Source organism: Artemia franciscana, chromosome 7 (assembly GCF_032884065.1).
Source record: "Artemia franciscana chromosome 7, ASM3288406v1, whole genome shotgun sequence".
NCBI lineage: Eukaryota > Metazoa > Arthropoda > Branchiopoda > Anostraca > Artemiidae > Artemia > Artemia franciscana.
In genome coordinates, this window is record NC_088869.1 from 43,291,023 (window position 1) to 43,317,842 (window position 26,820).

The window sequence follows — 26,820 nt, forward strand, 5'->3', positions numbered from 1 at the left end:
GGCAAAATATATTTAGATAAACATGTCTATCAACCTACGGATGACAGTATTATATTGAATAAACCAAAAGACAGCCACTTCCCCTGAACAACAGGTTTTAAGTATTATTTCTGCATTTAACAGAAAAAGGTAGTAATTCAATTTACCTTTCAACCCATTCTGAGTTAAATTCAAATGGTATGACTTCCCACTCGGGTATATCAACATCATCAAGAAGAACTGGTCCTTCAGGAAGTCCCTTCTTTTGGTTGAAATCCGACAAAACTCCAAAGTTATTACGTCCCATGTTTTCAACCAGGATATCGATAACGTGTGCACCATATTCCACGTCCTCGAATGTGTAACTTCTATTTCTGTGAATCAAATACCAAATTTAACTCTGTAACCTTCATCCTTGTAAAAACCAAAAAATTCTTTCTTACCAAAACTAACTGTTAAATAAAAAACCAACAGACATTTTTATGCAACAGATTTTTTTTTCGTGCTCAAGTTCAAAATTTTTTTCTTGTGCTGAAGTTCAAATTCGAATACTCAATTTTTTCATTCTTTTTTACAGCAAAAGGATTCTATGAGGGAATTCTTGGGGAAGATCGTTGTTCAGTAAAAAATACATAAGATTCCTTTACAGGTAGTTGATGGATTGAAACGAATTACCACCAAGTAGCTCATTGACACATCTAGGAGAGATATATATTCAATTGTTTATGAAATCAAGAAAAGTAGAGATCTTCACAAAAATACCTTTGTAAAAGAAACTTGCTAAAAATATTAACTTGCATTTGTAAGTGATTTTACATCTTAAATTTCTCGGCTTTAACAAAGTAACAACGTAATCTTAACCGGGGTGTAATGAGGTGTTCCTGTTAAAATGAAAATTCTTCCTCTCAAAAGGTCTGCTCATATCTACATTCTGCTGCAGTCTACATTTTTCATCTGCTTTCCTTTTCACGTATGTTTGGGCCACTCAATTGTCACACTTGTGGATAGAGTCAAAATCATGCATAAACGCAATATCAATTATGTGTTCCAATTATAAACTGTTTAGTTGGATTCATGTTTAACTTTCAATTATAAACTTTATGAGTAATCAATTAGGCTGTGATAACTAAAAGGGTGAAATTCTGGTCGAAAATGAGTTATGGATGTGTCGTGGGTAAACTCAGAAGAAGGAACCGAAAGCTTAGTCAGAATTGTCCTATCTTATACTGTTGTGAAGATAAAAAAAAAGACATATGCCAGTTTTGACAGAAGAGGATTATCTTATGGAGCTATAACATAAGGACCTGGCATTTGTCTCTATTTTTGTCAAGGAAAAAGGAGACATAAGCCAAAAAATGGAATAATTTTGAATTCACTTGGAATATTTGAATCAAATTTATACCACTGAAAAGAAGATAAGAGTTTGATTTAGATTTAGAAAATTTTGATATGTTCCCATTATATCCATTAGCCTCATCCTACAGAGCGACCACAGTTGACAAACGTTTTTGTTTGTTTTTGTTGTTGTTTTTTTTGCTCTCCTGAAAAGTGACAAAATGGCATATGTCACCTTTTTAATGATCACAGCCGAATTAGAGAGAAGAATTAAAGGCACAACTTTTGAAATTATAAAAGATAGAAGCTTGGCATAATACATCAAGACCTACCCAACGTTCAATATAGGTTATTACAACAGGCTGCAACTGACTTTCATCATTGGAACCCCACGAAAGAAAATACTTTTCATTGGCTTTAGTGGCAATGAATTGTCATAAGCAGTATTCAATGTGGGACATTAGCTGACAATACTGTGGAAGAGACTAGCGTTGAGAAGTAAAAATACAAATCCTTAATGAATCCTAGCTTATTTATAACGGGTAATCAATATTGGGAGCATTCCAAATAGAAAAACCATTAAAGCGCTATAAATTTTGACTTAACAGAGAATACAGGAAGACAAAGTATGATACCCTGGGCGTGAATTTGTTCACAAGAAAGATAAATCATTGGTAGAAATTTAAAAAAGCAATATTATCAAGATGTATAGCCTATAATTGGTAATAGACATTTACAAATAAATACAGGAAACCAGGAAAATGAGCTACATTTTGAATGAAATGAATCAGATAGGCATACCTCGAGGGGAACAAAAATTACAATATAATAAAAACTGTAGTGCTAAGTTAGACAAAAAAGAAAACAAGTCTGACCCAAGAAAAACTCATAGTTCTACTAACCATTGTTTTGCCCCATATCACATTTTATCATTTTTTAGATATTTTACAGATTACAATAGCCCTGATAAAAAAAGGAGCAAAGACTACCAACAAAGCTACATTCAGAATGGTCCTCAAACCTACTTCTTCAATAAATGTACCGTTATAGTCATCATAGTCAGAATTTCTTCTTAAAAAAAAGAAAACAAAACAAAAAAAACTCACGCTGCTCCCCAAAAGCCAAAGCTGCCAATCTGTGAATCCGATGTCCAAGGCTTTGACAATAACTTTCCATCGATTCGTAAAACAGCTAAATCTCGGACATGACCTACAATTGTTAAGTTTGAACCACTTCCAAACTCGGCTGTTGTCCTATACAGAATATAGCCAAAACTTTGTCCACTATCATTGTTCATTGGCAGGTCTTCCATAGCAAGGGGTAGTTTCATCCCCGTGAATTGAAGCTCACCTGGCTTAGAAAAGGTCAAATATTAGCTAAGGCGGATAATAAAAATATGTTAATTTTTGAAGGGTCCGTGACGGAGACCTAAATATGGGTCTATGACAAGATTTGTCCACTACAGTTTTTTTCATATTTAGTTTTAGAAGTTAAATTGTTATATACCCCCTTCAAACCGTTGGAAACATTTTTATGTAGAAGAATTACTTTGGGTTTTTTCAGTAAATAATGAAAAATTCCCGTCTGAAGCAGTCAATTGATGACGTGAATAAGGCAAGGTAATACATAATAAACGACTACTGTTACAGTCTTTAGGTTGGCACCCCTAATGCCTAATGAGGAAAGTCTGATTGTTTTACGACCTTTAGAGCTTCTTCGCAGGTAGTTAAATCACATTTAGAATGAAACATTTGCAAATGTTCTATATTAAGCATGTTATCTGGCCTCATTAATAGCCTAAAATGAAAGCTATAGAAAAAAGCCTTCTTACCACATTTCTGACCAAATTCTCAAGACTAACATATTCTGTTAGGACAACGCCACGATAATTTGCCTTGGACTTCAGTTCAGGTGGTTCCGGTGTGTAAATAGGAGGAAGGTTGGGAAGAATCATCTCACGAATTATTGTATATTTTGGAGTGTAATCACCTGCTTCTGTCAAAACTGCATCATAGTCTACAAAAATAAACAAAATATACAAACCTAATGTTTCAAAACAATTAACAGAATTTTAATTCGGTCTTAGCGCTTTACATGTGTCAAAAACATATTATTTTTCGCACCTCTTCAAATTAATACTTTATAATGGGTTAAAAAATGTTTTAAAATGCAAAATTTAATTTTTGTAATAATAAACATTAATTTTAGTAACACCGAAACTTTATTCTTTAAATAGGAGCAATTTTATTTGAGGATAATTTTATCTCGAAGGATGCCCTCCATTTACTTTAAGCATTTCGGTTAAGTACAATAAAATTGCAACGTAAAAGTCAGATCACGTTTGATTATTAAATTGACATTTGGGTGGTTCAAATCTCCTAACATACCGACATTTCGATTGTGGAATACCGCACTTGACAATCTATTTTTTGTTTATACCAGCCTTTGAAGGATAAGAATTTTTGGTTGGGGATTATACTTGTGTTATAGCGGGAACCAAAGAAAAATTTCTAATAAGATAGAAAATCCAACAACTGAATTTAAAAAAAAACATGATCTGCTAAGTACAATTTCAAATAAAGAAGATGGCGTTGACTTCACACTAGCAAACGTTATTTTTAACATGGAAAATATGAGGCATTTTCCTAGTCCAACAAAATTTCTCTAACATATTGAATCATTGTTGGAGGAAGCTCTTGGAGAATTTGAAGCGTAAATTGCACTTCATAATATTCAAAATCCAGATAACCTAGTAAAGCAGGATGGCTAGTTTATATGTCAACAGAATTTATAGAGAATCCAGGACAGCTAATATTTCTTAACAAAACTCTAGAATAACCATGCGACAAAAAATTCGCATGGAAACTAAAGACAAAAATATTCCGTCTATAACCAATGTATTCAATGTATTCCTGAGATTTTCCAGTTTTATATCCAAGAGTGTTATTTTCATCCAACAAGTAAGCTTCTGGGAGTTCTTAGCTACAGATTTTTTTCCCTAGCCAACACCGTTAGTTCGCACTTCGAGAGTGGCAAAAACCTATGATTCTGAAATTACAAAATAGAAAGATCTGGAAACTGATTTAGGACTCTTACCAGACGGAGTTGTAAACGATGAGACCAAGCACCTCCAGGCTGAAGCTCTTGCCAGGCTCTCTTGCCAGGCGAAATATAGAAGCTACGAAATATGATGATTAAGAGTTACAACAGACCAATTTTCACTGTCTCAAATTGATCCTTAGTATTGCTAAACAGGTCTATTGAAGCCATCAATCTTACTGTTAGATTCTCCAGGCGTTATGAAATAATAATATATACATCTTGAATCTTCACTGCTGTATATATCTGATAGAAAATTTATTGTAATTGGCCCAAAAAAATATAAAAATACTGGTAAAATATAGCAAACCATACATCTACTGCAGGTGTTACTTTGGGAGGTACAAGCTTTTATGTCTCATTGCAAATTCCTTTAAGTAGAGAATGCATTGGTTGCGACGAATCCCAAGGGGTTGCCCTTAAGACAGTAGTATATTTCCTTGAGGGTCTGTACCTATGGCTTACAGACCTTTTTAACTAGGGTTATTCTAGATCAAATTGCAATAGGACAAACTAGCACACGATCAAAAGGTTTTTTTAAGCTTTGATCAGCATCAATTTCGACCTAGGAATGTAATAATAGGGCGAAACAAAAATAAAGGCTTGTTCACATATCAAGACAGCTCAAAAAGGTGGACTCGGATTTTATATCCAAAATAACTTGCAGGGCGTACTAAGACATGATTTAAGTACAAATAACGAACAGGTATTTGAGTCACTTTTTATTAGAAGTCTCCAACAACATTAAGGCGTAATAACTGACGAGACACAGGGTCTAAATATTCATTCAAAGTAGATTTCCTCTGTCTTATGAAAAGAATTCCCTATTGTTCTTCTTGTTTTTGATTTGTGATGAAAAGGCAGTGTAGTTTTCGTCGTTATTTACGGCTCACAAGCTGTTGATTGACGCATGGTGTTAATGTAATGTTGGTTGCTGATGTTCATGTAATGTAAAGAAGTGTGTTAATGTAAAATGGAGCCAATGTTAATTGTGTATATACTTGTACATAGCGCAAAGGATATACACTACTGCACTGTGCTGCTGAAGAGGACAGTACACAAGTTGTTCAGCTACTTTTGGACATTGGTGCTAATGATGATTTTAAAGGCAAAAATAGCAAGACCCCTCTCCACATTGCTGTTATGAATTAAAAAAATGGCAGTAAAGACGTCTTCAAGATGCTTTTAGACCAAGGTGCTAATGCTGATGCTGAAGGGGAAGATAGCAACACCCCTCTTCATAGATAACTTCGAAGACCACACTGCCTTTCCATGACGAAAGTAAAACAGTTCGAAATAGGGATGAAACCTTTTAATTGACAGTGAATATATATAAAAATTATTTAACTGGATATTTCGAACACATATACAGTGTTCATCATCAGCAGTAAAAAGCAGTTTACTGCTGATGATGAACACTGTATATGTGTTCGAAATATCCAGTTAAATAATTTTTATATATATTCACTGTCAATTAAAAGGTTTCATCCCTATTTTGAACTGTTTTACTTTACCCCTCTTCATATTGCTATTTTGAGTGAAAAAGAAACCATTGTCAAACTCCTTTTATGGCATAGTGGTAAAGTTGACAATCAGGATAAAAATGGCAAAATTGCACTATGCCTCGCTGTTGAAAACAGAAGTTTACCGACTATTGAGGACATCTTGAAGTATTGCCCAGATATTAACAATCAAAGTAATATAGAATTTTTGAAAATTACATTGCATTACATATTACATATGGTTACAGTGTAAACCCCGAAGATGCAAATAATACTGACTTGTTGCATGCTGCTGTTGAAAAAGGATATGTCAAGACCGTTGGACTTTTTAGAGTATGGTGCTAATGGTAATACGCAACTTGGTCGCAGTCAAAAAGAAAAGCACCCATACATATTGCAGTTGCAAATAAACCGGAAGAAGTGGCTAATTTATTGATAAGCAATGAAGCTGATATAAATACCCGAGATGAAAATGGCAAAACTCCAATATTTTATGCTGTTGATAACACCGATTTAAACCTTACCAAGGTGCTTTTATCTAGTAAATCCAAATGTAAGAGATAGTCCTGAGGTGTTGTTCAATGCTGTTAAAAAGGGATGCATAAAAATTGTTCAAGTCCTTCTGAGATATGATGCTGATGTTAACGCTACTGATAAATATGGGCGAACAGAATTACGTTAGGAAGTACATAACGATGTTAGGAAAACCTTAACTAGACCACTGAACAAGAAAGGTGATAAGAGTGAGTGTGGTAATCATCGAAACATTAGTCTGGTCTCTGTAGGTAGCAAATTACTAAGTAATATGATATTTTTTAGACTGAGAGATGCTGTAGACAAAGTTTAACAGAGATTAACAAGTAAGAGATTAACAGCGCGGTATTAGAAAAGGTAGAGGAAGTGTCGACCAAATTTGCACTCTTAGGTTAATAGTTATACGTAAATGTATGTTTTGCAACCCCATAGTTTTTAAATCTCAGGTAAAAATCCTCAGTATAAGGACGCAATAGACGCAATAGCTAAACTACTTCAAAACAGAGACGCTGATGTTGACGCTCAAACAATAAAAGGCAAAACAACTCTTCATTTTGCCATTCAAAACAAACATGCAAAAGTCGTTGAAACTATCTTAGAATATAATGCAAATGTTAACCTAGGAACAAAAAATGGAGGAATGCCTCTGTGTATCTCTACTCTTACAGGAAATATAGAAATTAGCACAATACTTTTGAATAAAGAGCTAATAAAAATGTTAAAAATTTCACATTTCGGCAGAAATGTGGAATTTCTGCCCTCTACATTGCAACTCAAAGTCATCATGGGACATCGTAAAACTATTGCTATGGTGCCAGAGTTAACATTAGATACAAAAATGGAAGAATAGCACTTCACTATGTTTCTTATGAAAGGCCCATAGAAGCTGTTGAATAGCTTCCGGAACATGAATCTGACATAAACAATACGAGTAAAAATGGTTGCACTGCTCTTGATGACAGTGCTGATGGGATAATGTCATTTTATAGTTGGGTTAAGACCTTTTTTTTTTGTTTTTGTTTTTTTTTTAATCTGTAGCAAAATCAACTTGTTCCTTCAATAGCGCTTAAACTACTGACTTAAATCAAAGACTAACTTTAAAGTTTGCCTTTGATTTAGGTCGGTTGTAAAAGCTCATTGAACAGCGCAGCTATGCCCGAATCTTCTTCATATGTTTTTGTGCCCAACCCCATTGTATAGTTCAACCTGTCTTTGGTCTTTCAATATCATCCTGGTCTTTCCTATCAGCCTGTCTTAGTATTGCGAAATTCACTTATTCCTTCCATAGCACGTAAATAATACTAAATATTAACACGAATTATTAAAAAATAATGACAGTTACAATAAAACAGTTCCTGTTTTGTTGTGTTTTAGTATTTCTAATAACTTTCAAGAAATTTACTATAAATACTGTAAAAAATAAAACAATGGAAATCAAAATGTCAACTAACTGCCAGATTAAAATATTTACAAAGAAAGAAAGGAGTGTGCAAACGACTATGTCAAAGAAGAAATAGAGCTCAAATAAGTATCACAAAGGAGAGAAATAAAAGTAGTCATATATAAAAATGCCCTACAGATTTGTATGATAGCTCCATAGAATGCAGGGACCAAGGGGGGACCTTCTCTCTGGGGTCCATAAAAGAAACTGGGGTAGACTCGCCTGGGGCCACAAATACAAGTTAATGAGGAAGAAAACCACCCATATATACACTCAATAGGGCCCACCGGCGTGTCCACGCGTCCCTTGAGTTACAAACCTTCTCCCAATAATGGGTTAAATTGCATGGTGACGCAGAACATCATCGTGGGAGGATATTCAATAGGAGGACAACTGCGGCAGGGCGTGAGATCGAGATCTATGGACAACGGCCACTACAAAGGTATGCATCATCCCCTTCGGGGTACCTGCAAGACAGGGAACCTTCGGTCAACTCTATTCTCACTTGAGGAGTGGTACCCTTTGAGGAAATTATAGCCTAGTTAAGACACAGCATTCACACAGGATTCTGATAATGGATTCTCCTGGGCTTGGTCTGTTTCGACGGGCGTTTTCGGGCTGAAAAACCTCTTCCTAGCTAATGTATCTAATATGGATTGCCTGCCCGTAGTAGCATAATATTTATAGCCATGAATATATAATGAGTCGGAGGTAATAGACTTGAGACTGCCTGTAAAGGATTTTGACTCCTGCTAACATAAGAGCATCGCCAAGTGCTGAAAACGATGTTGTGACCAAGATGGGCCTAGGATTACACAAAGCTTCAATTCATACTGGAAGTCCCAGGGACTTCTTGCTGTCTGGTTCTAAGCTGACTTAAGCGCTTTGGTGTAGACTTGAGAAGATATATTGATCCCCGTCCTCCACTGGTATCCGAGATTCTTGCTTTTCCAGAGGCCAAAATAATTTCAATGATGTAAGGAATATAAAAATTAGAACATGGAATGGTACTACGTTAAAAAACGACTTTCGTTTCGACATTTCGACTGAAGAATTCAGACGATTCGAACTTGACTTGCTAGGAGGTTCAGAAACTCATATTCCAGAGATAGGAAGTATGAAATTAGGTGAAGAAGAATTTGTTTACTCAGGGAGGAAGGATGGGGTAAATAGACAGGGAGTAGGGCTCATGATGGATAAGGAAGCTGCTAAGTCTTGTTTAGGCTGGGAAGGTATTAATAATAGAATACTTATTGATCATTTTATGACTGAAAAGTTCAGGGAATCTGTTATAGCACCAGATGCGCCTGTAGAACCGACTGACTCAGATGAATTTTACTTACAGTTACAAAAGCAAATAGACTGGGATATTTTAAATCCCAGGTCGGTAGAAATAGTGATAGATGATATCCTAGTCTAGGTAAATTTGGTGTAGAAGAAAAAACAGTAATGGCTACAGACTTTTTCCTTTTTGTAGGTATAACAATCTAGTTATAACCGGTATGGTGTTTGGTCATACAATGTCCCATTAGTTAACAAGGTATTCACGTGATGGTAAGACAGCAAACCTTACTGATTATATTATAGTAAACCGAAGACTGGCAAGATCAATACAAGGTACTAGGGAAATAGGAGTGCTGCTATTGATGTTAAAAGTAAAGATCATCAGCTAATAGTGTCTAGGGTTAAGTTAAAGCTGAAATGTCGGAAGAGTAACTACCTCCCGGGAAGATATGTAGTTGGTAGACTCAACAGACGAATACTAAACTTGAGAGTTTAAAATTTGACAATGTGGAAGATGGTAAGAAAATATAACAATTCAAGATAGGAATGAAACCTTTTAATTGAAAGTGAAACAAATATAAAATGTTTTTACAGGATATTTCCAGCTTTTTGGATATTTGTTTCACTGTCAACTAAAAGTTTTCATCCCTATTTTGAACTGTTAAATATTCGTCGTAGAAAGGCAATGTGGTCTCCAAAGTTATCTATGGCTAAAAAATTTAGTAAAACAATTTGTGAAGTCGCTGATGGTGTCTTAGGGATGAAAGTTAGGACAGCAGCTTGGAATATTAGTTAAAAAGCTTTATGTTTAATAGAGAGGAGAAGGCACTTGTACAAGAATTATCTGAGTTATAGATCATATGAAATAAAAGGAATGCAAAGAAAGTGGAGAAAACATTAAAATATGAACTGAGAAGGTGTGAACTGGAGGCCATGGATAAAATTGACGAGGATCTGGAGGATGCAGCTAGACAGCATAATAGTAAAATATTGTACTGGCATGTTAACAAATTGAGAGGGAGCAGTAAATCTGGACGTGTCTCAGTTAAAGATAGGAACAGAGCCACAATTAGTGATAAAGAAAGAATTAAAGAGATATGGAAAAAACAAATTGAGAGTGTGCTTAACCGAGATAGAGTTGCAGGAAAAGATATAGAGGAAAATGAAAAGTTTGTGATACCTTGGATGTGAAGCAAGATATGTTTGTGAGGGAGAATTAGGAACAGTACTTAAAGGATTAAAAAGCAATAAGACTCCAGGTGCTGGCAGTGTGGTAAATAAGTTTCTTAAATATGGTGGCACTGAGGTTAGAAATAAGTTACTGAAGATTATGAATATGATTTTTGAGGAAGGGGAAGTACCTAACGATGCTAGGAAAACCTTAACTAAACCACTGTATAACAAAGGTGATCAGAGTGAGTATGATAATCATCGAAACATTAGTCTGATCTCTGTAGGTAGCAAATTACTTAGTAATATGATATTTTTTAGACTGAGAGATGTTGTAGACAAAGTTTAAAGAGATTAACAGCGCGATTTTAGAAAAGGTAGAGGAAGTATCGACCAAATTTTCACTCTCAGATTGATAGTTGAGAAGTGCCTGAGTTTTCAAACGCCTTTGGTCCTCAGTTTTATAGATTATGAGCAAGTGTTTGATTCTGTTGATAGAAGAGCTTAATCAAAGGTCTTATCCTGTATAGTATACCAGACAAATATATTAAATTGATTAACGCTATGTAGGAAAATAACACTGCTGCGGTTAAGCAAATAAGGTTATAAGCTGGTTTTGCATTAAATCGGGAGTTAAGCAGGGTTGCGTTCTATCGCCCTTTATATGTACCCTTTTATGGACTTTGTCTTAAGGAGCACAAGAAAAGCAATGGGAGACCGGGGAATCGAATGGGGAGAAAAAACTCTCCTGGACTTAGATTATGCTGATGATTTAAGCATCCTAGATAAAAGTGTTAGCAAAATAAAGTTATAGAGGTTTTGTGACTTCATGGTGCTAGAATAGGGTTGAAAATTAATGTTTAAAAGACTAAGTAACTAAGGCTAGGAATAAGTGAAGATGAAAAGGTTACGTTGGGTAAAGAAAAGAATAATGAGGTGGACAGCTCCACTTACCTTGGTATTATTATTAGTAAAAAAACAGCGGAAGCAGTGAAGATGTTAAAAGTAGAATAGCCAAGGCTCAGGGTGTTTTTAACAGTTAAAAAAAGTTTAGAAGAATAGGAAGATAAGTTTGAAAACCAAGATTAGAATATTCTGAAGCATGAGCGCTCAGAAAAGTAGATGAAGGTTTGCTAGATCTAGGGCTATAATGAAAGAAAGCTTGAGATGGCAAGGGCACGTTCTATGGATGAAAGATGACAGATTGTCCTTTTCGGCCAAACGTCTAGGGCTAAACGGAAAGCAGTTTGTCCTCCTCTAGGGTGGAAGAATGTCGTAAAAAAATATTTAAAAGGAAATGGGAACTCCCTGGGAGGGTATAAAGAGGGAGGCTTTGAATAGATTGGGATGGAGGAGGAGAGTGTGTAGCTGTGTTGGCCTCAGGCGGCTTGGTTCTGCGGTGAGTTTTTAGTAGCAGTAGTAGTAGTAGTAGTAGTGTCGCGTGATGGGAAGATTACCATATTCTTGGGACTTATCTGTGAGTTGATTTTCTATTCCTTGTTGATTTGAGTTCAGGCATAGTTTAGCATACACATGCCTAATTTTATTATTAATCAATTATAGTCAGTTGCTTCTTAAAATAACGGGTAATTAAGCCCTATTGGATATAATTTTTAGAATTGTAGCACCTGTTTAATTGTTCTTTCGTCATTAGTTTAAAAAAAAAAAAACTGATCATTAGCTGCCCTAACTGAACGCAAATAGTTAGGAGATCTAAGGAGAACGGACAACACTAAAATCTAAAAATGCCGAAGTTCTCATAACTTTATTTTATTTCCAGAGATGTCTGTCATTTTTCCAATTTAACCCTCCTTTACAATTTTGTCCCCTTCCCTCCAAAATAAATACTGACTCACATCCCAGCCAATTATATGCTGTTTGAGCAAGTTAAAGTCCAATGGTTAGTTACAAATCCTGGTATTAGAGACTCTCTTAGATTACAATTTTGATACTGACGGTTGTAGAAGACCATTTCTGAATAATTGAAATTGTGATACCCTTACATCAAACCAGTAGCTACTTTTACAAGATCTCTCAAACCACCATTGAAAATGTAACACACTAAAATATTAATTATTGCCACAAATTATCAACAATTCTGTTAGTAGCTGTTATGTTAAATCTTGCGTTGGAAGAAACAGAAGCTGTACCTAAAATTTTGATTGTAATAAACTTGATTTTGATAATAAGTTTAATTCAATGTTTTTATTAATTAAAGCTTGACATATAGACGGTCTAAAATATCGTCCCATAAACAATCACTTTTTATATAAGTAACTATCAGATTACAAACGTATTGCAACCTGAATCGGGGAAATTTCAGAACCTCATAAAAATAAATTCAAAATTAACTACCATTAAGAAGGGTTCGTTGAATTACATAGGCATCAGAGATTCTCAAGGTTTCATTCTGGTCGATCCTATTCGTCGAGAACCGATAAAGGTAAGTATTTCTTCTCATCCTAATTTATGCACACCTCCAATATTGCTCAGCTATATTTTTGCTGACTTTTAAATCACATATTAAACCACTACAAACCCTGCAAAACAAAGCTATTCGAATTCTAGATAAGTTTTTACAACACCCAAGGAGTACAGATATCCACTCTGAAACACGTACTTCTTACCTGTTTCTAGACATAATGACTCTTACACAGAAATCTCATCTGCTATTATCTAGTTGATTTTTTAAGATACAACATGTACATAATTTCTTTTTTGACCAGAATTTACTGTCCAAACATCAAAATTCACTGATAACTAGATGTGTTAACCCGTACAAACTACCTCTGGTGAAAAATGAAAGATCCCGTTTCAACCTCCGGTATATGATCCCATCAATAGCCAACAAATATTCATTAAATAAATTTGTTGAGTTACCAAAAGGATCTTTCAAGAGACGATTAAAAAGTTATATAATGGAATCTGCTTGCAAGAACGGTTGGTAAATTTTTTTTATTTTATATTTTATTTTGGCCTCACTCCACTTACTCCACCTGAAATACTCTCATTAAAGATACTGTTTTTTTTTTATTGATAAAATAGTGGTCCATTTTGTGTTTGTTTTGTATCAATGAGGATTGTTAAATTTTGTTTATATGTCTTGCCCAGTAGTCGAGCTTGTCTCTCCATTTGGGCAAGTTGAAGATTTTGATGAATATGAATTTTTGAATAAATGAATCTGAATCTGAATCATCAGATAAGCAATTCTCCGACAAAATGAACGATAATAAAGACAAAAGAAAACATTCCTAAAGATAAAAAAGTAAAAGATTACTTCGATAGTAAAGACAAAATTACCATACATGGACTAGCGAACTTACCATAGCTACTAACATCTGCCATATACTGTGGAGAGATAGGAGGAACATTCGCACCGTTAAGGAATCCAAAAGAAGTTCCTCCGTGAAACATGTAAAAATTCACGTTACCATACCATTCGTCACTCAATATAACAGAAAGCTCAGAGGCCATATCTAAAAGCAATAATATCAAGGATAAAAACATTAACAACTTTAGGCTTTATGGTCATATTAAATAAGTTCTGATATAGATTTCCAAAATCACTACATTTCTTGTGAAATACTATGATTTCCAGTGCAAGGTACATTGCAAAAAAAGGAAACAAATCCTGCCTTACATTGACAACAGTATATTACTTGTCTCGGTTAGTAAACAAATACAACCTTTCCATTGGGCCAAAATAAAAACTGTATTGCAAAGCATACAAATAAAAATATATGCTGATACAGTCTAAAATACACGTGAAGTGCCAAATCTTTTGCCTTTCAATTTTTTACTGATACTATTCAAATATAATAATTTGCATAGTATAGTTTATAGTATAGTATCGCTGGACACCTGAATCGGGTGCTCGGGTACTAGCTGGTAGTAGAGTCGTCCCAGTTTCTCCTGATCAAGCAGATGAAAATTCCCTCCCCCCTTACATTATAGGAACACAGTTCTTAAATTACAATTTAGAACTTAGTTGACAAAACATATAAGCAATTTTAACTGGAAAGCTCTGGTCCTGTATCCTAAAATACCATATATTATACTATCGACAGTTTTTCAAGCAATACAAAAACAATTCTTACAAAAATTATTAACAAAAATCATTGAATCCATTCATATGAAGGTGTATGGATTTAGTCACTTCCTGTACCTTCTAGAAAATTAACAAATTGAAAATATGAGGAATTAATGTAATAATCGCTTGAATAATTCGTATGATTTTAGTAAGAAGAAATTACTTGGCATGATGATACTTATTAAGCTAAAAGATGCTATGGATAGAGTCTAATAGTGTGTTTTTAGGAAAGATAGAGCATCGACTGACAATTTTTTTGCACTTTGATCAATGTTTGAGGAGTGTTGAAATTGCTAGATCCTATTTGTCCAAAGTTTTACAGTTTAAAAACAGGCATCCAATTCAACAGATTGAAAATTTTAGCGAGAGTGATATCCGTACCAGATATGTGCGTTAAAGTAATTAGTACTATGGCTGAAAGTAACATAGCTAAATTTGAGGCGATGTGGTATTATCTCGTCCACTATAGACGTTTTTAGTTTATGTGGCCAAATTATTTAGAATTTATTGGGCGGTCTTGCAATTACTTGTAGAACTTGGATAAGAGATTTGAATAGCCAATAGACAATTGAAATCAACGGCTACTTTCCCAGGAATTTTTGAAAAACCATTTGAAATCACCCGTTTTGTGGAGGAGATAGAGATATAAATAACTAGAATCTGTGAAGTTGGTTTCTTCGACTAAACTGAGCAGATTTCTTTTTTTTTCTGGAAAAAACAGTCCCTAAAGATGTTCTACCACACCAGCTAGAAAAATGTTAAGAATCAGCTCAAACGAAATATCATTTGAGTAATTTGACCACTTTGGTCTTGCTGTCGCATCAGACGTGTTGTTTATGCTTTACACATATATAGGAAACCGCATTGCTGAACAACGAGTCAAAAACTGCATTTTTTCTTTATTTTAAATTAGCCTTTCGCTAGTTTTCCAAACTGTTGATACATCCAAGATCTTTTAAATTTCAATGAAATATTACTGTATTATATATTATATAATATCATATGTATTATAGAACATTATATGTATTATAGAATATTATATGTATTATAGAATAATATATGTGTTATAGAATATTATGTGTGTTATAGAATATTATACTTGGCAGATGTTAGGGTCCCTTTAGAACTAAGAAAACTCGCCTCTTCGTTAACAATGCCAGTCAGGGTTGAAGCTCGCAAAATAATTTTTAAGGTATCGACTGGCCTAAGGAAGGAAGAAAAATTATTTGTTGGTTTGATGTGCAATCAGGAGTTAAACAAGGTTGATCCCTCTTTATTTGGACCTTCCCTTTTGACGAAGACTAAATGCTGTTCAGCCTTGTCCAACATCCGTGATTTCAACAACAGAAGAATTGTGTCGTAAGAGACACAACAAAGGTTGCTCAATAATTTTACATTGGTTGTACCACATCTCTAATATAGGTAGATGTCACACTTGTAAACAAGAGCTAAGAGCTCATATGGTACTTGTGAAGAGGCAAGAAGAGCTAAGAGCCAAGAGATCATATGGTATGAGCTCTAACAAAATTCTATGAATCAATAGATTGATTTAAAAGGAAAATAAGAGACTTAATGCCGGTCAAGATTTAAAATAAGAGCTCTGAGTCACGATGTCCTTCTAAATATCGAAATTCAATAAGATCCAATCACCCACCCGTAAGTTATAAGTACCTAATTTTTTCTAATTTTTCCGCTCCCTTTAGCCCCCCAGATGGTCGAATTTATCAAGTCCCTTTGTGCAGGTCCCTGACACGCCTACCGATTTTCATCTGCCTAGCACGTCCAGAAGCACTTGAATCGCCAAATCACTGAACCCCTGCCCCCAACTCCCCCAAAGAGAGCGAACCCAGTACGGTTCCGTTAATCATGTATCCAGGACATTTGCTTATTCTATCCACCAAGCTTCATCCCGATTCCTCTACTCCAAGTGTTTTCCAAGATTTCCCCCTCCAACTCGCCCCAATGTCAAAGATCTAGTCGGGATTTGAAATAAGAGCTCTGAGACATGAATTCCTTCTAAATATCAAATTTTATTCAGATCCAATCACCTATTCGTAAGATAAAAATACACCAGTTTTCCCGTTTTCCAAGAATTCCGGTTTCCCCCTCCAGCTCCCCCCAATGTCACAGGATCTGGTCGGAATTTAAAATTAGAGCTTTAAAGCACAAGATCCTTCTAAAAATCAAATTTCATTAAGATTTGGTCACCCTTTCGTAAGCTACAAATACCTCAATTTCCAAAATTACCCCCCCCCCCAACTCCACCAAAGAGAGCAGATCCGGTTATGTCAGTCAGGTGTCTTAGACAGGTTTCTATTCTTCCCATCCAGTTTCATCCTGATCTCACCGCTTTAAGTATTTTCTAAGATTTCCGGTCCTCCCTAATTACACTGGATCCGGTTGAGATTTAAAATGAGAGATCCGAGTTACGAGGTCCTTCTAAATATGAAGTTTCATGAAGATCCGATCACTCCTTCGTAAGTTGAAAATACGTCATTTTTTCTAATTTTTCAGAATTAACCCCCCCCCCCAATAGAGCGGATCCGTTCCAATTATGTAAATCACGTATCTAAGACTTCTGCTTATTTTTCCCACCAAGTTTCATCCCGATCCCTCCAATCTAAGCGTTTTCCAAGATTTTAGGTTCCCCCACCTCAAACTCCCCCAATGTCACCAGATCCGGTCGGGATTTAAAATAAGAACTTTGAGACACGATATCCTTCTAAATATCAAATTTCATTGAGATCCGATCACCCGTTCGTAAGTTAAAGATACCACATTTTTTCTAATTTTTCAGAATTAACCCCCCCCCCCCAACAACCCAAAGAGAGTGGATCCGTTCCGGTTATATCAACTATGTATCTAGGACTTGTGCTTATTTTTCCCACCAAGTTTCATTCCGATCCCTCCACTCTAAGTATTTTCCAAGTTTTAGGTTTCCCCCTCCCAACTCTCCCTAATGTCACCAGATCCGGTTGGGATTTAAAATAAGAGCTCTGAGAAACGATATTCTTCTAAATATCAAATTTCATTGAGATTCGATCACCCGTTCGTAAGTTAAAAATACCGCATTTTTTCTAATTTTTCAGACTTGCCCCCCCCCCCCTAACTACCCCAAAGAGAGAGGATCCGTTCCGGTTATGTCAATAATGTATCTAGGACTTGTGCTTATTTTTCCCACTAAGTTTCATCCCGATCCCTTCACTCTAAGTGTTTTCCAAGATTTTAGGTTTCCCCCTCCGAACTCCCCCCCAATGTCACCAGATCCGGTCGGGATTTAAAATAACAGCTCTTAGACACGATATCCTTCCAAACATCAAATTTCATTAAGATCTGATCAACCGTTCGTAAGTTAAAAATACTTCAATTTTTCTATTTTTTTCCGAATTAAAGGGCCTCCCACCCCCCACCCCCCCATATGGTCAAAATCGAGAAAATCCAAACATCAAATTTCATTCAGATCTGATCAACCGTTCGTAAGTTAAAAATACTTCAATTTTTCTATTTTTTCCTAATTAACGGGCCTCCCACTCCCCCCCCCCCAGATGGTCAAAATCGGGAAAACGACTATTTATGATTTAATCTGGTCCGGTTCCTAGTACGCCTGCCAAATTTCATCGTCCTAGCTTACCTGGAAGTGTCTAAAGTAGCAAAACCGGGACCGACAGACTGACAGAATTTGCGATTGCTATATGTCACTTGGTTAATACCAAGTGCCATAAAAATGACTGATTCAATTTATGAGCAAAAGACAAAGAAAAAATTATGATCAAGCGTTGAGGCAATAATGAACGTACTAAACTGTAAAAAGCAAAATATACACAGTACATAAGTATAAACCAAAACCTTAACACAAAAATCCAATCCCGTTATCATAATCATAAAGTATACTTTGACTTGGTTCTCATTTCCAACTTAATCTGATAAAAAAAAACTCACTTTTGAATTAAATGTTCACAAAGCAGAAGAAAGACTAAAACAAACAGACAAAAGCCCGTAGTTTATTAAAACGCTGTAGAAATTAGAAATTTCTTAGTCAAAAAGGAACAAATGATCTGGATATTCAAAACGAGGAGGGCGAAGGCAGAGTCAAACTCATCATTTTTATTTTCAGATTATATACACTTATTTATTGAAATTTTGTGTTCGAGTAGCCTTTCTCTAAATTGTTCACGAGCTCTGCCAATCTAAAACTTTACAAAAGGTTTTTTATAATTATATTTTTATATTTTCTCCGTTTTGTCAAACGGCTTGTACTTCCAGCGTAGTCTCAAAGCGTATTTATGCCAATTAATTGTAGTTTTCTTTAGTTTGTCACATTTATTGGAATAACATTAATTCGATAATGGATTGTTAGAATAACTAACCCTAGAAATAACCCTTAATTCGTTTTGATCATGTACTTTTCACTTTATTTCATTCTTGAAGTGAACTCGGGATGTTTAACCTTATTTTAGCTTATCACATATTCGTTTACCAAAAGCTTGTATACACAGCATTAATTTTTCATTGGTCCCTTCGAATACGTAAAGATAGATACCTTCCGGATTATGAGTGTTATGCCAAGGCTCACCCCAGTGATCAAACCAGCCAGTCCAAAATTCCATAACCAAGTTAGGCCCACCAGGTTGAAGTTCTTGCAGTCTGGCAAATTCCTTAGCGGCCCCATACTGAAAGTTTGCTGACTGAATTGCTGAAAAACCAATATCCATAAACTAGTTTATGAAATTTGAGTTTCTACTCAAATGTCCTACAACTTCTCTATCAAAAAGAGTTAAAAACGAAATTTGAATTTGTTTCGAATTGCATTTCTTTTTGTATAATGTTGGTAGTTTTCTCATATTTTAACTTTTTTATATTTTCTTTACATTTTAATTATAAATAGAAAGGAAGTGTGGTTTGAGAAACTACTTACAATGAGAAGACTCTCTCTTCTCTTGTTTTTAATGAACGTTTTAGAATGTTATGGAATGCAACGTATAAAGTAGAATAGCAAAGGTGTATGATAGTTTTTTGCAGTTGAAAAATGCTAGTTTTTCAAACAGAGAGGCATTCCCTCGGGCTAAGTTATTTGGTAATAACAGGAATTGCCCCGTTACTTCAACAATTGTCTTTGTAAATCCTAACTTTAGAGCAAGGATAGGAAGTTTATAAACATATTCTTGATAATTTATAAAGTCACAAGTAGAAAATGCAAAAAAAATTGTTTTCAATCTTAACATAACGTAATGATCGATGCACACCATGGTCACATCTGTAGAAAAAAGGATTGATTTATGGATAATATACGGTTTTTTCAAATTTTGTTGTCATAAATGTACTTCGTCCGGAGATAAAAAATTAAAATGATAAGAAATTGCTCTGAAAACTAATTTGTTTCGAGCTAACCTAATATATTGCATGAGCCAAAGTTATCGAGATGGTCAATGGTCATGAATTAGAACGCAGTGTCAAGCCCGTAAAAGCCAAATGTACACAAACATTGAGAAATCAGCTAGTGAGGGTTTTTGTTCTTCTCTTCAGGAAAAAATGGCTAATAATGCTACTAAAATGCTTTCAAACCGTTTTTTTTTAATAATACAGGTTGTACCAACCGGACTGGAGAATACTATACTCTGTACTCAATATGGCAATAAAAATGCGAGGGGACTTTGCTTTTCTCTGTATATTAAACCCTAATTCACCGGCTCTTATTCGTACTAAATTTTTTAAAGGAAGGCGTGAGGCTTGGCTAAGAATTCTTTCAGGTCCATCAATATAAGAAACTGCCCAAATGCTGCTTTAAATATCGCTCCTCTGACCACTTTCAACAAGCTTTTCCAGTTAATACCCTCAAATTTGCCCATTGTACCGTTCTAAAAAGATAAAGCATGCACTATCCCCTCCCCTAGGTGTTCTAACTAGGATACAAATCACCCATCTTACAGCTTAGTTTGTCCTGTTATACAAGAAAGACTAAAAAATGACTTTAAATCCACATGAATGACTTTTCAGTTTTCTGTGATATCGTACAATGTTAACAGAACTAAGGACAAAGACTTTTTCAATGATAAACTATGCATCCAATACGATCCAGATTGTTTGCAAGAGTTTCTTTTGATATCAGCTAGCCATAATTCTCTGCGCCGAAGTCAGACTCAGACTGGTCTCTCCAAAATGGTATCTTCTGTTTCTAATGTTTTTTCTGGGATTGACCTTTCGTTAAACAAAAAGCGTGTGAGTTTCTTTCTGTCACTTCAACTTCTTCACCTCCCCTTAATTGTGATACTTTCTCTATTCCTTCTGTTGATTCGCTGCAGTAGTTGAGCATAACCCTTAATAATAATTTTTCTTATTTTCATCAGTGCACTGTTTCAGATATTTCTAAAGGAAAACAATTTGGATATGCGAAAATTGCTCCCAATCGAGGAAAATGTAACAGACAGTGGCTAGAGAAACTCTACTCTGCATATTCTGATCTTTCAGTCCATTATTATTTGTTTGCAAGAGTTTCTTTTGATATCAGCTAGCCATAATTCTCTGCGCCGAAGTCAGACTCAGACTGGTCTCTCCAAAATGGTATCTTCTGTTTCTAATGTTTTTTCTGGGATTGACCTTTCGTTAAACAAAAAGCGTGTGAGTTTCTTTCTGTCACTTCAACTTCTTCACCTTCCCACTTTCTTCACTTTGTTTCAGATATTTCTAAAAGAAAAAAAAATTTGGATATGCAAACATTGCTCTCAGTCGAGGGAAATGTAACAAACAGTGGCTAGAGAAACTCTACTCTGCATATTCTGATCTTTCAGTCCTATACACGGCAGGAATTTTTCACATCCTGAGAAAGTGGTTTGAAAAGAATCTGGACTAGCTAATTGAGTTATTATTGATTTTTTCGTTTCATTCCTACTTGGACACGTAACCGGATTCTAATTAACAAACATAATATAAATGACACAACATTAAATTTGGAAAGCTGAACAAGAAACTCTCAAGTACTGATCTTGATCAACTTTCTCCTTATAATCGTCTTGTTCAACTTTTTCTATAGTTAATAGCATTTTTACATGTTTTGTGTCTTTTGCGTGTATTTATTTTTTTTTTTACGCCACATTCTAAAACATACTGTACAATGTTTCGATGGGTAATACTTAAATTAATATTATTAGAGTAGACGTTGTCTGCAAATGCCTTATACGTTTTGGACACCGTCACAGATTTAGAAAAGATAAATAATTTATTAACCCATTGAATTATTAGATGGGCTATAGCCCATTGGAGCCCATCTATTCGCTCTGTAAAAGAAAAATTTACATTTTCGGTTTGAAAAATGTTTATCCTTCTTTAGTTGAATATTATTTGAAATACCGTACAATCATAGATCTAAATACTTTTCGGACGCACAAAAACTTCCGCAGATACTTCAAAAGTAAGTGGTGAGAGTACCAGGAATTTTTTCATATCGACAATTAAAACTTCAAAATGCATAGGAAAATCTATTTGCTTTTTTTGTGAATATTAAAGAATTGAAATGTTCCAGGGATTTATATATTCCAAGATGGCATTCCAAAAAACGTAATCATTTCTACGACGTGTCTCTGTTGATTTGGCCTCTTTTCTTCAACTTCTTCTAACACTCATCAGTTTCTTTCTTTTATCTCCAAAAGATCTATGTTCTAAATTGGGCATCAAATACCATAAATCTTAAGCAAATATAAACTGAGCCATATAAACATAATCACTATAATTTAAAAAAGGAAAGATTGGTTGTTATCTATTAATCTTTGATGACGAAGCATAGGAATAAATCTAGACTTTTTTTTCTTGTATTCTTTGACTATATCGGGGTCCATAGTCCACTATCCATCGCTTGTCCCGTCTTTCTATTTCTGATTTGGTGGTTCTGTTTTGTTTTTTTCTTTACTTTCTAATGCGCTGAAAAACTATTTCTTATGTTCACTGCATACAACAATTACGACCTCAGCTCTTCGTTGTGTGTGTGTGCGGGGAGTGGGTTATTTTTCTGCAATATCATATTGTTCCGAGGCGAGTTAATAAATTCAAATCCATAATGAAGGAGCATTTGAATAGAAATACGTACTACAGCCGCATAATATTAAACTTTTAACTATTTTCCTTACTTCAAAAGTAGTTTGATGTAAATATATCGGTTTTATAGAAGTATACACTTCTAACAGCCACCGAGTTTCAGCATGACTCCCCCAGTCTCCCAAGTCGATCAATATATTGCATGCTAAAATGAAGGCGACGAAAATAAGACATGACATCCTTCTCTGTACAGAAAACCTTCATCAGGAGGCTTGCTTAAACAAACACTTACCAAAAAACTTTCTCCAAGGTTCAATTGTCTTAAGAACCAATCTGCAAAAAGAATATGTCCCCTGGCTGTTATAAAGGTGGTTTTAAACAACATAGAGAAAGGTGGCCTCCAGACGTTACATTGAGGGCCCCCAAAAGAGTCCTGCAAATGAACAAACAGACTATTGCTGCACTATCTATTGTTCGGTTTCTTCCTTTACTTTTCTGCAAAGCAGTTTTTGCTAACTCTTCAATAAGAATCCTGAATTACATCTTACGTCTTTGTTCGGGTTATGTTGAATGTTTCTACGTTTACTGTAAAATAACATCGCACATTGCTGCCATCTCAAAAGAAAGGAAATTCAAGAAAATTACTCCATGGAAAACTCCCCTTCAAGGAAAATTCCCCCCTTTAAAGTATTAATAAAGATAGTGTTTTTAAATTTAAAATTAACAAGGATATCCTCCACAGACAATTCTCCTCTTGGAAAATTTGTCTTCCACAGAAAATTCCCTCCACCTGTCGAAAACTCCTCCCCCGCAGAAAATTCACCCCATTATAACTTTTATACATACAATTCTTAATACATATTTTATAATTTTATTAAATTTAGTTCGTAATGTGAATACATAACTTTATATCATATAATTGATCGATTGAATATAATCTCTAAATTCAAGTAAAGAAAGATTTTTCCTGTGTGTTTGTTATTATTCTCCTTAGCCACTAAATTAATACCATTTTAACATACCTCCTTCTACAGAACCTAAATCACCACTCAGTGTAGGGGTGTCAGAGGTAAATAAAGTTTCGATGACTCCGAGTTCAATCATTTTGTCCCGCAAGTACTCCATGTAAGCACGATCAACATCCTCCTGATAGTTTCCATATTCGTTCTCAACCTAGAAAGAAAAGAGACCATAAACATTATAACTGACAATATCAATAGAGTAATTTATTAAGCCCATGCAGTGTAAAGTTTTTTTTTTTTATATATTACATCACCAGTCCCTCTTTACCGGCAAATTTCAATTGATAAATAGAAATGAATTTTCTGACAAAAATATATGACAAGAATTTCAAGCAGATTGATTATGCTTTAGAACACAGTCAATATTTTAATTTAAATTGAAACATACTTTGCAGTGTATTTTATTTACCTTTTACTGAAAACTGTCCACCATGTCGTTCCACAAAACAACTCCTTATATGCACAACTAAAAATTATGAAACACCCAACCTAGGGTTGGTGTTTAGATGAATTTAACGCCCGTCATAATAAAAATGAGCTTCAAGAAGGACAGAGATTGGCAATTTGGAGCCCGGGATTCGAACTCCGCTGCCGCTAAGTTGGGTGACAGTTTAGCGAATAAATGAGACCAAACAAATGAGACGCTGACATTAACTTATCTACACCCTATACACCATCAATGGCTCCAAAATATCGTTATTCTCTTTTATCCTTAAATGATAAACATAAATTTAAACTTGAAACAGATTTTTAGTAGTTTGTAGTTTTTTGTATTTTAGTATTAGTAGTTTGTGAAATATGTTGGCTGCCTAAATGTTTCAGTTCGGTTCAGTTCTAACTGCCTAGTTATGATTCATTATACCATGTTGTAATTTTTGGCTCTCGTAATTTTCACCGAATATTTTAAATTGTTTCTGTAATTAGAATAAACCTCAGCATAATTTTGTTTTTCTTCTATTCTAGTAAAACGGTAGTTTTTCCTTTCAAGCAGAATTCATGTTTTTCGTCCTAGTTGAATAATCCAAACTCACAATCCTGCTCAGCGGTATTCCTACCCATTCAAGTGTTCGGGCAAAAATCCTCTGCCGCCAATTTGGAACGGCAGGACATGAGAACCCGTGCTCCAATAGAATTATTTCCTCTCCCTTCCCCCCGCCCAGAACTTGAAATGTAACGTTTTTTGGGTATTTTCAATCACAAAACGACAACCCCTCTCAGGGAAAACACGTTTTGTCCCTCTACCCCATCAATTTTCATTCATTGATGCCACCGCAACAATCTAATAATGATGTTAACAAGAAAAGACGGAAATTCAACCATCTACTTGTCAAAAAATATCCCGATTTCTCAATGAAGTCGTCAACTTCAGTCGATTGTTACAGAAAAAAGAAAACGTTGAAACCTCATCGTATTTAAAATGAATGAGGTACAATATTCCGTGCGCCACTCGCGGCTGTAACATATTTTCACTGTTAAGCCAAAAGACAGTACCTGAGATATTCAGAGATCTAAGGTAATTGCCTAACATAATTTGCTAAATGGTCCTTGAAGGGAAAATCAGCAGAATAATGTAGATTAGGGACCCAAAGTTTGATTGATTAAAACTGCTGACCCTATTTTAGAATCCAGCTCAGCAAACGGTTTTCAGCAATTTTTTCAAGAGGTTTAAAATATCAGATATGACTATTAGACGTAATAGCACTGAGGTTATGTTTGAGTTCAGGTTATCAATGTCAATAAAAATTAGCTCACTGACCTAAGACTATATAAAAAGTTTCGTTATTTACATTTAATAACTAGCTTGATTATCTATTCAATTCCTTAGTTAATTATCAATTAACAGTTAATTTAAAATAAGTTTAAAATTGCAAAAATATTTACGAAAATTAAAAAAAAATTTACAAAAAGAAAAATAAGTTTAACATTTATAAATTCCTATAACATAATTAATACTTAATGACAAACAAAAACATTATAAGTAATAGCAAAAAGAATAATAAGATGTAAGCACTAATAAGTAAACACTAAACATGAAAAATGACAATTGATCTCACCTGCCAAGCTATAATAGATCCATTTCTAGTAAACTGTAAATCAGTAAGTAGTGGTAAAAGCATGCCAAAAAACTTGTCAACCCTTTCAAGGTATCCAGGATAGGAGGTACGTACTCTCATAGACGGATCTCTTTGCAGCCAACTAAAAATTGATACCAACTATACAATCTAAAGATAAAGAGATTTTACTCTGGGATTTTTATTTGCATAGGAAACCTTTTCATTAACTAATTTGAATAAGGTTATAACTGGATGTAGGAAAAATAGCACTTTATCAGATACAATTTATTTCTCTCAGAATACTTGGGCATCATCATGTTGGAGTGGGTGGTGTACCTTAGGACCAGGAAGAATGCAGAGCAGCCTCTGTAATAGATCGCTCGAAAACAAATAAGGATTATTAATATGTTTATTCAAGTTACCTAGAACTGTCAAATTGTAGTTTTGTTACTATTTTGGCCTGCTTATAACCTCAAAAATAACCATGATTCTTGAATGCTTGGAATGGCCTGCGAAGTCTTTTCGTCCAGATTAAACTTAAAACTACGGCTATAAATAATACTAGATTCACTGTATTTTTGTTTTCACTTTGTTTTACTAATTTTAATAAGTCAATGAAATAAACAGTTATCCACTTTGGCAAAATGGAAAAACAATTGTCACTGTTAGCCAAAGGCATATTTGTTTTCCAACGAAAAACTTTTAGCAACTTGAAAGATTCCAACTTCTATTCACTTTAGTAAGCTTGATTTAACCAAAAGTATTACAATCTAGCTTAAATATTGTAACTTAAAAAGAAGGCTCTATTAAAGAAAAAAGACGTAGTTCAACTTTATTTCTGATATTTAAATTACATCTAATTTCTCAGCTTTTTAGAAAAATGCAATTGTAATGTTCATTTTAATATAAAATTGATTGATATATCAATTTTTTCTTTAAAATTATCCTTCTCAGTTCTAGATTTACATCTGTTGTATATTTTCTACATAATATTATCAAATTAAATATTGCCTTAGGAAACATATCCGTCTTCTATTTAATTAATAAATAAAAAACAAGTTTTACAACTGAAAGTAAGGAGCAACATTAAAACTTAAAACGAACACAAATTATAATGTATATGATGGGGGTCACCCCATCCTCAACAGCTCGCTCTTTAAGCTAAAGCTTTTTAATACTTATAAAAAAGACATTTTTGTTCTAATTAAACGAAATTTCTGTTTCATGAGTCGTTTTTAAAGAATTGAGACAAAATTCGAACTTTGGCGTGAAGAGCAAGCCGTTG

General features: G+C 34.6%; 1 protein-coding gene across 3 annotated transcripts in view; it reads right to left on the minus strand.

Annotated features, from left to right (window-relative positions):
• LOC136029336 (beta-galactosidase-1-like protein 2) overlaps positions 1–26,820 on the minus strand; it is a 156,289-nt gene that overhangs the window by 94,200 nt on the left and 35,269 nt on the right. For all 3 annotated transcript variants that reach the window (XM_065707622.1, XM_065707621.1, XM_065707620.1), the window contains 7 exons: positions 25,536–25,677; positions 23,482–23,632; positions 18,975–19,127; positions 13,668–13,820; positions 3,146–3,330; positions 2,421–2,668; positions 147–353 (listed from right to left, as the gene is read on the minus strand). In XM_065707622.1, the coding sequence (XP_065563694.1) occupies positions 147–353; positions 2,421–2,668; positions 3,146–3,330; positions 13,668–13,820; positions 18,975–19,127; positions 23,482–23,632; positions 25,536–25,677 (1,239 nt within the window). The remainder of the gene's footprint in view (positions 1–146; positions 354–2,420; positions 2,669–3,145; positions 3,331–13,667; positions 13,821–18,974; positions 19,128–23,481; positions 23,633–25,535; positions 25,678–26,820) is intronic.